The 11,179-nt window shown below is 44.4% G+C and overlaps 2 protein-coding genes across 3 annotated transcripts; one reads left to right on the plus strand and one right to left on the minus strand.

Annotated features, from left to right (window-relative positions):
• Positions 1-101: 101 nt before the first annotated feature.
• On the minus strand, positions 102-2,709 carry LOC120036331 (7,8-dihydro-8-oxoguanine triphosphatase-like). 2 transcript variants are annotated; one of them, XM_038982822.1, is made up of 5 exons: positions 2,495-2,708; positions 1,776-1,923; positions 1,343-1,499; positions 916-1,061; positions 102-716 (listed from the first exon to the last, which is right to left on the minus strand). In XM_038982822.1, the coding sequence occupies exons 3-5, from the start codon at positions 1,492-1,494 to the stop codon at positions 544-546; spliced, it is 471 nt and encodes a 156-aa protein (XP_038838750.1). In that variant the 5' UTR covers positions 1,495-1,499; positions 1,776-1,923; positions 2,495-2,708; the 3' UTR covers positions 102-543. The 2 variants fall into 2 exon arrangements, with proteins under 2 accessions (XP_038838750.1, XP_038838741.1); XM_038982813.1 differs by lacking the exon at positions 1,776-1,923 and having other exon boundaries at positions 2,495-2,709.
• On the plus strand, positions 2,396-10,290 carry LOC120036321 (rRNA methyltransferase 2, mitochondrial-like). The gene is made up of 2 exons (XM_038982802.1): positions 2,396-2,757; positions 9,237-10,290. The coding sequence occupies exons 1-2, from the start codon at positions 2,457-2,459 to the stop codon at positions 9,668-9,670; spliced, it is 735 nt and encodes a 244-aa protein (XP_038838730.1). The 5' UTR covers positions 2,396-2,456; the 3' UTR covers positions 9,671-10,290.
• The last annotated feature ends 889 nt before the right edge of the window (positions 10,291-11,179 follow it).

Below are 11,179 nucleotides of genomic sequence, written 5' to 3' on the forward strand. Positions count from 1 at the left end.
CGCACAATTGGCCCAGCATCGTCCGGGTTTGGCCATCATTGTAAATAAGAATTTATTCTTAACTGACTTGCCTAGTTAAATAAAGGTTCAATTTTAAAAAATTACCCTGATACTAAATTTAATTAAACAGGATGTTGAACAATCAAAATCATTGTCATTCCAGTTTACCATACCACCTGTTTGATAAAGTAACAAAAAAGAGGTGCATTCTTTACTAAAGAGCACACTGCATTCGCACATACTTTAAAATGTTTATATAAACACAATAGTGGAATGGGATACATATCTCAGCAACATTTACACATCCAGTATTTAGTTTTGGCTCAGTGGGAATTATTATTACTGATTCACAGGCATATGGTCACTGGCAACAAAGTGTTTCTAAATTTACAAAGACCTGGGGATTTCTTGGCACTGAATATGAACAAGGGTAGCTGGAATCAGTAGGAATTCTGCAGTATTTCTCCAGGGATGTTTCAGGTAGACAACATGTGGGAATGCTCTTTGATACAGTATGAATGAGTCAGAGGCCAGTAATCTGTCTTAAAGATTTTCTACCTCCTCCAACTTGTGATCGATGATCAAGTCATGACCCTGAAATTTGAAGTAGCCCAAGAACTTCTTCTTTTGAAGCATCAGTGGAAACCACAGAATATCGTCAACCCACATTTGACTAAAGGGTATCTTGTCCGAGTCGAACCACTGCGGCCTCATCTCTATAAGAGAAAAGATATAAGTTAGACTGATGTCTGACGAAGTTCACTAAGAAATTTCCATAAAAAGGCACGTAGTATAGGGTCAGCAGTTTTTTTCCAGGAAAACTATGGGGTCTATGATTATAGTCTGTTGGGCTATGAGTTTATCCTGGTCACAAACCAGGCCCTAAATAGAATGCATGAGATTGAGAATAAATACCATCTGACTCTGTTGGCTCCCCGTTGTAGTTGTCAGCTCGGAAAACATGGACATCAAGCAGCTCCGTTTCTCCGATGAATTCAAATTTGATATTTCCAATCTTATCAAGTGCATCCACTGTGAGGCCACTTTCCTCCAGCAGTTCTCTGGAGAAAAAAAAACCCAGTTTGTAAGTAGAGAGAAAGTAGCAGGAAAGTGTTTCGCTTTCAGACCAGAGTAGGAAAAACTAGATAGTAGGCCTCAGATAACAGGCAATAAATCAGACCATGCCTACTGTAACATCACATCACAATATGACATTTATGGGTGTATGTAGTATCAGATGCTGCCCAGTGCTGGAATCTGTTAACATGATTTTACATGCAAATTGTTAAACCAAATAGGGAAACCTTTCAAGACATCTACCGAGGACTGCAACCAATCTCACCGCCTGGCAGCCTCTTCAATAGTCTCCCCAGGTTGGACTTTGCCACCAAACCCATTCCACTTCCCTGCTCCGAACCCTCTCTTCTTCATGCCCAGCAGCACCCGTCCAGGCTGCACCACCAGCACCAGGGTCAGCAGCTTGTTGGTAAACATTGTACCTGTAATATACATAATCAGTGTGTAATAATCAGTAGACCACAATCCATGGATGACCTCACTCTCTTGGTTGCATCGAAGCTACAGTATCTCTAGAGATGACACATTGCAGATTATTGAGAAGCATTCTGTCATGTTATTGTCTGCCAAAACACTATTGTAAGAGTTCTGGTATGCAAGAAGACATCACAGCAGTGCACAGCAGCAAACTTAAACAAGTAGCCTTTTATTGCATTCTTCAAGTAGACTAAAAGTAAAACTTCATGCAAGTAACTTGCCTTTATAGCAACTTTTAGGTTGTCAATCTAGTCCTTTAAATGGTTTTCGTGATTAGAGTTATCCAGAATAAATAACGAATTTCTCCAATCCCGCGTTGACAGTGTCAAGGCCTGCCATGTGATCGTATTCAATGTGTCGGGCACTGACCTGTAGCATTCGACATTGACAAAAACAATATAGGATAAAGTTGGTCGTTTTAGTTAAAGATCTGTGAAAATGTGTTACCCTCAAATATTGTCGACTGGAAACGAGTATAATGCCACATCATATCAAAACAATTCCATAGCTGGTGATATCAGTTGCTGTAGTATTACGGTAACATCTTTAATTACGCATCCTCATACAATTTAACACGTTTGAAAACAAAATAATTGCCACCCGTTATAACTTCTCCAAAATAAGTCGATCTGCGCAGATGATGTGCATCATTGACGTTCTCGGACACATGAATTAGCTGCGTTCAATTTACCTCGTGCGACGCGCCGGGTTGGCGGATCACGCATGATTCTAATGTCGCCCTGCAGGACTACCGGGAGAGCTAAATCGCGGAGTCGGCTGTCTTTGACTAAATCGAGCGTGTCCAACAAACTCATGTGATCAGGAAGTGCAACTACAAAATCGAACCAAATGCTGTTTGCCAGCAGCATTAGCACATCGTTGCCATTACATTTAGCTAAATAATGTGGTACTCAGTGTTACAAAAATCATATCTACATACCTCTGTACATCTCTTAAAAAAGGCTGCGCATAATCTGAAAGGAAAGAGTACTGCTGATCAGCGCTGGATAGTTCGGCAGCTTAATGACCCCTTTGTGAAGGCCGCCCATGTGCACAACTACCGGTGTAGAAGCGCCTTCAAACTGCTGGAGATTGATGACAAATACAAACTTTTAAAACCCGGATTCAACGTAATAGATTGTGGTGCGACACCGGGTGCTTGGAGCCAGATAGCTGTTCACAGGGTCAACTCAACTGGGGCTAGTGAGTACGTCTTGTATTTACCCAACTGGCAGATTAACACATGACATGCTGTTATAATTAACCTACCAGCTAGGCTAAATATATATTTTCCTGCGTCTGACATTGTTTTGACTGCCATGTTTATTTGTATTTATTTATTTATCTAATCTTTATTTTATCAGGGAGTCATACTGAGACCAAGGTCTCTTTAACAGATGAGCCCTGAATTACATAAACCACAGAAAATACGCACAATATAAATAAAATAAACACAAGCAGAAAGAACAACATGGTCATAAAAAACAAACACATTCATCAGTAATACGGTCCTTAATCAGCTTTCTGAATGGACCTAGAGTCACAAGAACATCACATTTAAGAACATTTTGAAGATTGTTCCACAAATAAGGTGCAAGAAGGGTAAATCAGCTTTTAGTAAACTTTTATTTAATTTCCAGAGTTAACCATCCCTGAGACCGGGTGTGCTAACTCCTATGTCTAAAGTTTAGTCAAGATGTTAGGTACAGTGGGACTTTTTGTAAACGGGCTTTATAAATGAAAACATAGCAATGTGACATCAAAAAGGGACAACCAACTTTCTGGTAGAGAATGCAGTGATGAGTACTAAAATTGTCGCCCGTAATAAAGCATAGTACACTATGTTAAACGGTATCTAATGGCTTTAATGAAGTGGGAGCTGTGTTCATATAGATGATGTCGCCATAGTCTAGGACCGATAGGAACGTCAACTTTAGAATCTGCTTTCTACTATTTAGCGAGAGGCAGGACCTATTTCTATAGAAGGAGACCATTATATTTCTATAGAAGGAGCCCATTATATTTCTATAGAAGAAGCCCATTATAATTCTATAGAAGAAGCCCATTATATTTCTATAGAAGGAGCCCATTATATTTCTATAGAAGGAGCCCATTATATTTCTATAGAAGGAGCCCATTATATTTCTATAGAAGAAGCTTCTTACTAACTCATCAACATGCTTTTTAAATACAGTTTTCATCTATCCATGTAAGCAGGGACACGGTCAATATGAACACCATCCAAAGGACGTATGTTTAAATCATCAGTTATTTTTATGCGCTCTAGAGAACAACATGTACTTAGTTTTACCTGCATTCAGTAGGCTACTAATTTCAGGGCAATAAAGTTTTCTGCAATACAATGAAGGCAGACTGTAGCTCAGAGCCTCGTCACCCTTGGGGGCAATAAGATACACAACAGTATTATCGGTGTAGAAGTGCAGGTAAAATATTTTTTTTACAGACAAGTCGATATTGTTAATGTAAACAGTAAAAAGTACAGGACCCAGAATCAACCCCTATGGTACACCTTTCGTAATATCCAGGAAACCTAATTTAACACCATCAGTAGATACACATTAAGTTCTATCTGTCATGTCATTTTTAAACCAGTTACATTCAGCCTGGTCTAGACCACTTGAGGAAAGCCTCTGAATTAGCAGTGAATTATCAACAGTATCAAAAGGTCAATGAAGAGGGCAGCTCAATGTTGCCTTTCATCCATACAGTTAACCACATCATTTATAACTAGGGATGCAGCAGAGATGGTGCTATGACCTGGTCTAAATCCCAACTGATGTACATTTAGAATACATTTCAAAGATAAGAAAATTCTTAGCTGAGAATTAATCAAAGATTCTAATATTTTCTCGAGGCAAGAAAGTTTAGAAATAGGCTGATAATTATTTAGGTCACAAGGGTCACCACCTTGGTGAAGGGGGAGTACATGGGCCGCCTTCCAAACCTTGGGGATTGTACCAGATATAATCGTCAGGTTAAAAATATGGGTTAATGATTCAGCTATCAGGGGGGCAGAGAGCTGCAGCAGAAATGGATCATGGATCAAGCATATCAGCCCAATCTTAAGCAAGGCATCTAGCACATCACAGATAGTACATTTATTAAATTAAAACCAAGATTCACTACGGGTGCTTTTGTAAATTCACTCTGGATTGCCAGAGAGAGCTCAGAGTGCGCTCTGGGTGTTCATAAATTCTGAGCATTTTCAGATTGTCCGTTTGTAATATTCCAAGCGCTTCGCTCTCGGAGCATTCAGAATGCACACCGGACGCTCTGGCTGAGGAGTAGGAGTTGATCCGAGCATTCTGACCTCACAGCGGCAGTCAAGCGCCCAAGCTCACTGGCTAAAGTTAGCTAGCAGGCTAGCTACTTCCAGGCATAAATGAGAGAACACCTCACTCTGACCATTTTTCTCGCCCTAGCAGAGCTGGTTAGGCTGTTTTTACGGTATTCAGAGTGTTGGAGACTGTAACTGTGCTGCTGTCATCAATTTTAAATACAACTTTTTGCTGAGGTTTACTGACACCGGCCATATTCAACGGGTGTTGAGCATTCCAAAATTCATCAGTTATTCTGCGCTCTGGCACACTCAGACGAGAGTGCTTTAAAATCAGAGTAGATCCAACTCAGGATCAGGAATACAGGATATGGTGGCTAAATCAGAGTAGAACATGTCATTTAAAAACCCTTGAGGAGAAAATGTTTTCAAATGTCTCTTCTTAATTAAACAAGGATTAGTATTTTGCTGTTTTATATCTCTAATACATACTATGGGACAATGATCACCAAGATATACGCAAATACTAAAATATATATTTTAGTAAGAATTAAATTAATCAATGAGGAGTTAACAGGGTTTTTCACATTTATTCGTGTGGGTTTTGAGATCAATTGAGTCAATTAACAGGGGGGGGGGGGGGGGGGGGGGGTGTAAATCCCAGCAACAAATAAGTGTGTATTCTGGTTATGGGCACATCTACAACCAGTAGCTAACATTTATGGGGAATATAAATATTTAAAGATTGGGACACCATGAAAATAGATTTGACATATATGGCCACTCCTCCCCCTTTCTGTAATCTGTCACATCTAAATACATTATAATAATTTATTTCAATGTCTTTATCAGATACGGAACCATTTAACCATGTTTCCTAGAGAACCAGAATGTCAGGACACGAGTCCTGTACCCAAATGTCAATTGTGTCCATTTTTGAAATCATACTTTGCACATTTAGGTACATTAGCCCAAGACCCCTACAGGATTTAAAGTCAGAGGGTGTATTCAGCTCAGTCCCATAAGAGCTAACAGGCACAGGGTCATCTGCAGCTATTTGTTGAGTGAGCTGAGACTTTGCCAAGGTCTCTGGCCAATCCACGTGAGCGCAGAGTAGACAGCATTTGACAGACCTCCCTCAAGTCGCTGGGTACAGTGGCTAGGGCGGGAGCTGGGAGAGCAGTGTTGGCAGACCTCCCTCAAGTCGCTGTGTACAGTGGATAGGGGCGGGAGCTGGGAGAGCAGTGTTGACAGACCTCCCTCAAGTCGCTGGGTACAGTGGATAGGGGCGGGAGCTGGGAGGGCAGTGTTGGCAGACCTCCCTCAAGTCGCTGGGTACAGTGGATAGGGGCGGGAGCTGGGAGAGCAGTGTTGGCAGACCTCCCTCAAGTCGCTGGGTACAGTGGCTAGGGCGGGAGCTGGGAGAGCAGTGTTGACAGACCTCCCTCAAGTCGCTGGGTACAGTGGCTAGGGCGGGAGCTGGGAGAGCAGTGTTGACAGACCTCCCTCAAGTCGCTGGGTACAGTGGATAGGGGCGGGAGCTGGGAGAGCAGTGTTGGCAGAGCTCCCTCAAGTCGCTGGGTACAGTGGATAGGGGCGGGAGCTGGGAGAGCAGTGTTGGCAGAGCTCCCTCAAGTCGCTGGATGCAGTGGATAGGGGCGGGAGCTGGGAGAGCAGTGTTGGCAGAGCTCCCTCAAGTCGCTGGATGCAGTGGATAGGGGCGGGAACTGGGAGAGCAGTGTTGGCAGACCTCCCTCAAGTCGCTGGGTACAGTGGATAGGGGCGGGAACTGGGAGAGCAGTGTTGGCAGAGCTCCCTCAAGTCGCTGGATGCAGTGGATAGGGGCGGGAACTGGGAGAGCAGTGTTGGCAGACCTCCCTCAAGTCGCTGGGTACAGTGGCTAGGGCGGGAGCTGGGAGAGCAGTGTTGACAGACCTCCCTCAAGTCGCTGGGTACAGTGGATAGGGGCGGGAGCTGGGAGAGCAGTGTTGGCAGAGCTCCCTCAAGTCGCTGGATGCAGTGGATAGGGGCGGGAGCTGGGAGAGCAGTGTTGGCAGAGCTCCCTCAAGTCGCTGGATGCAGTGGATAGGGGCGGGAACTGGGAGAGCAGTGTTGGCAGAGCTCCCTCAAGTCGCTGGATGCAGTGGATAGGGGCGGGAACTGGGAGAGCAGTGTTGGCAGAGCTCCCTCAAGTCGCTGGATGCAGTGGATAGGGGCGGGAACTGGGAGAGCAGTGTTGGCAGAGCTCCCTCAAGTCGCTGGATGCAGTGGATAGGGGCGGGAACTGGGAGAGCAGTGTTGGCAGAGCTCAGTCCACCCTGATGAAGCTCCCGCCAAAGGAGGCGGCTGCCAATGCTCTCTTCTGGGTGTGCACAGGAGGCCTTGGTGTGGCTCCTGTTGCAGGGCTGGAGCTGCTATGCGGGGCAGGAGTGTCCCAGGCCTGTCCCGTGGATGGGAGTAGGGAGTGTAATCAAAACTAGCCTGGGAGGGAGGTTGTGGGGGAATTGAGGAGGGTGGTATGGAGGACAGTGTGGCTGATTATATGAATGATACATGGTGTGGACTGCATCATGTGGTGCACTACCCTCAACAGTATTTTGCTAGACCCTAGGGTAGTGGGCGGTGCAGTGTAGAGCTGGGCTGAGTTGAGGTGGGCCTGGCCTGGTAGAGCTGTGCTGTGATGGGCCAGGTCTGGTTGAGCTGTGCTGTGATGGGTCTGGTTGAGCTGTGCTGAGGCGGGCCTGGTCTGGTACCATGGGAGGGAGATTGTAAGGGGAATTGAAGAGGGTGGTGTGGAGGGCAGTGTGGCCGGCGACGCTCCAAACTCTGCATGGGGCTTCTTTGACTGCGTACGGCTTGGGCATAGCTCAGTGTATCTGTATGCAGTTCCTTGGAGAGAAGTGGTAGAGGGTGGTGTGGGGGGGCAGTGTTGCTGGCTGTTCTCCAATCTCTGTGAGGCGCCACCAGATGCAGGCATAAAGGAGCGTCTGATTTGTCTCAGGTAGTTGGTGCCTGTTCTGTTGCTCATGTGAGGTGGACTGGCCACCCAGAGCAACATCCTTTAACGTCCTGGCGAAGGTGGGGACTGTCTCTTTGTACATGTGTACATTGTCATAAAGACAGTCCAGGCTGAGGGTGGGATGGTGGGTCAGGTGTATGTTGGGCCTTAGCACACAGTCCTGAGAGAGGCTGGCATTTACCCTCTGGATGGTGGCAGGGTGGAAATCTCTCCTCTGGAGCAGGATAGATATTACTATGTTCGCGAAGGGGAAGATGGTGGAGGCCCTTTCTATCACTCCCCTTAGTGATGTGGCCACTGGCTCCTATTGGACACACAAGTCATTGGTCCCTGTGTGAATGATGATATGGCTGGGGGAGACAAGCTGGGCCACAGTCAAGATCTCCAAAGCTCTCTGTTGTGGGGCACCATCACTTTGACACATTTTTATTTGGGAAAAGTTTATTCTGTAATATAAACTTTCCATTTGAGTCCATCATTAATATAATATAATGTCTGGTTTTTCGTCAGGTCTATGAAGGATGGCAGGAGTGATTGGAGAATTACAGGCTGTGAGTTGGGGATGGAGTGGTCAGTTGGGTCAGTGCATTGGTTGGTTGGTGTGTCCTGATTCAGCTGTTGTCCTGGTTTTTGTGGGACTCTTTGTAGAGTGGATGGTTGCGCCTGAGAAATTCCTGCCTTAGCTCATATAGCTCCTTCTGCAGGTTGTGTATGTGGCCAGTGTTGACTGCGCTGGACAGTTCCTCTCTAAGTCTACACACTTCCATCCGGAGAGCCTGGTTTTCCTCCAACATTATTCAATGCACACTGCGGCTCCCAAACCATCCCTATGCTAAAGCACCAGGCTGATCTCCTCCTCTAGAAGATGCTGTGGTACAGCAGGTGTCACATGTGAGAGAGGCATGCTCAGGGCTGTGTCTGCTGCAGGCGAGGGAGGAAGAGCGACACTGGGGACTACATACTAGGGCACAGAGGGAGTGGAGGCTGTTGTAGGTAGTGACAGTGGAGAGGTTTTAAGTTCAGCAACAAGATGTTTTATTTGGTCAAAGTAGTGGACAAATTGATCCAAACTGGCCTCTGAACCTTGAACCGTCTCAATGCTGTTATAATAAATATGAATGTTACTTTTGGGGGTGGAATCAATGTACAGTTGCCACATTTTCTGTTTTTTGACATTTTAAGTTCATTGTTGGTCTTATGGAGAGCTCTGTGCCAAGCATTAGGATCATCTGTAGAACATCAGTGAAATTAATTGTCAAGGCTTGACAGTGTTATCCAATGTTCTTTTAGCACAAGAAGCTGTGAAAATGAGTTATGACCGCAGTTCTACACGTCATGACCTCTTGCATGTTTTGTTACTTCCAGATGGAGAATTCCCCCGTGGCACTGTGGTTGGAGTTGACCTTCTGCATATAGCACCTCTAGATGGAGCTCACTTCCTGTCCAATCATGACATCACCGACCCAGTCACACATGCCAAGCTGCTTGAACTTCTCCCTGGTGCTCAGGCTCATGTCATCATGAGTGATATGGCACCCAATGCCAGTGGTTTCAAGGAGATGGACCATGAAAAACTCATCACAATGTCATTGTCATTGATTGACTTGGCTGAGAAGGTGTTGCAGACTGGTGGCTCTCTGATTTGTAAGTATTGGGACGGGGCATTGGCACACCAGCTTCAGCAGAAGCTTTCAGCTGTGTTCCGTGACGTCAGGACAGTCAAACCAAAAGCCAGCCGAAAGGAGTCGTCAGAGTTGTTTTTCCTTGCCCGGTCGTACAGGAAAAATAGAATAGTCTGACTGTATATTTTCATGCGTGTTGTAAGCTTTGTTCACCTGCAATGAAAGGCTTTAGGTGCTCAAGCACTTGAGTAGCCCCTCTATTTCTCCTTCCTGAATGTACTTTCTGTAAAAATCTATAGTGTTCTATGATATCTTTACCCAACTCATTAAAATCGATGGATATTCTACAATGATTTACATTATTCAACATCTACAATTCTTGAAACCTTCCCTGAAATATTTTAAACATACTTTGCAAGTACAAGTCACATCCATACCACATCTGTAAAATCCAACAAGAAATGTGGATCGAGCATGCATTATTCATTTCTCAATTGAGCTGAAATATTTAGCCTACCAGAAGATGGCGCCTTTGAGGTATCAATAAGCTGTGCATTCGCAGGCCAATCATTTCTCCGTATGGGCTGTTTTCATCTTTACCTACAGACAAGGTGATATCAACATCTATGGGCCAGAATGTATTGTATGTATCAAGCCCTTATCATCAGAGCCACCATGTTCCTCAAGTAAATTTCTGTCAGAACTATAATTTTGTTCCTTTGTCAGGCGTGTTTGAAGTATTACAAAGTACATTTGGTATTTGTTTGATAATAAATATTCCAGTTTGCCATTTGTAATGCTTATAATCTGTTTTGCCAGCCACGTAGTAACATGTAATCATTCTCTCATTTAGGGCTTATAAAGGGAAAACGGGCTGGATGAAAGAGCCATGGACAGCATGACTAATGAAATGGCTGATGCCACTGAAGCCGTACATTATAAATAGTGTTGGTCTTCGCTCTCAGAGAGCGGGGATGTGCTCTTCAATACATCATCAGGCTGGCTTTTGAATGCTCTGCTTGAAATGATGTGATTTAGAATTATTTTTGCCAAGTGGAGATTTCCCTCAGGGGGCGGCAGGTAGCCTAGTGGTTAGAGCGTTGGACTAGTAACCGAAAGGTTGCGAGGTCGAAATCCCTGAGCTGACGAGGTAAAAATCTGTCATTCTGCCCCTGAACAAGGCAGTTAACCCACTGTCCCTAGGCTGTCATTGAAAATAAGAATTGTTTCTTAACTGGCTTGCCTAGTTAAATAAAGGTAAAATAAATACATAATATACAGAGCTAAATACCTCGGGATGAAGGGTAGTGTTGATTTGGCACTTTTTACTTTGCCTGTTTTTCTCTCTTGTCACTGACTACTTCCTGTAATTATATGCCTCTCAGGGTTTGAAAGTACTCTGCTGATTTCACTAGGAACAAAGAAACAAATGTAACAGAACTGTGCAATGGACTGAGAACACAATTAAATGTGATGGGGACAGGAGAAACAGATACAAATGTCCCTTAAAATAGAGAATATGATGAAAAGAACCTCACCATAAAGATCCACATGGAAGATTTCATATATTTGATACCATACATTGGTGGAGGGGCCCTGTCTCCATGATGCTATTATAAACCTTCATACAATTAGCCAGTGAGCTGTGACTTTCAAGCCATGGATACCTCCCTGTTATCTCCTCAG

The sequence above is a fragment of the Salvelinus namaycush genome, chromosome 3 (genome assembly GCF_016432855.1).
Source record: "Salvelinus namaycush isolate Seneca chromosome 3, SaNama_1.0, whole genome shotgun sequence".
NCBI classification, from domain to species: Eukaryota; Metazoa; Chordata; class Actinopteri; order Salmoniformes; family Salmonidae; genus Salvelinus; species Salvelinus namaycush.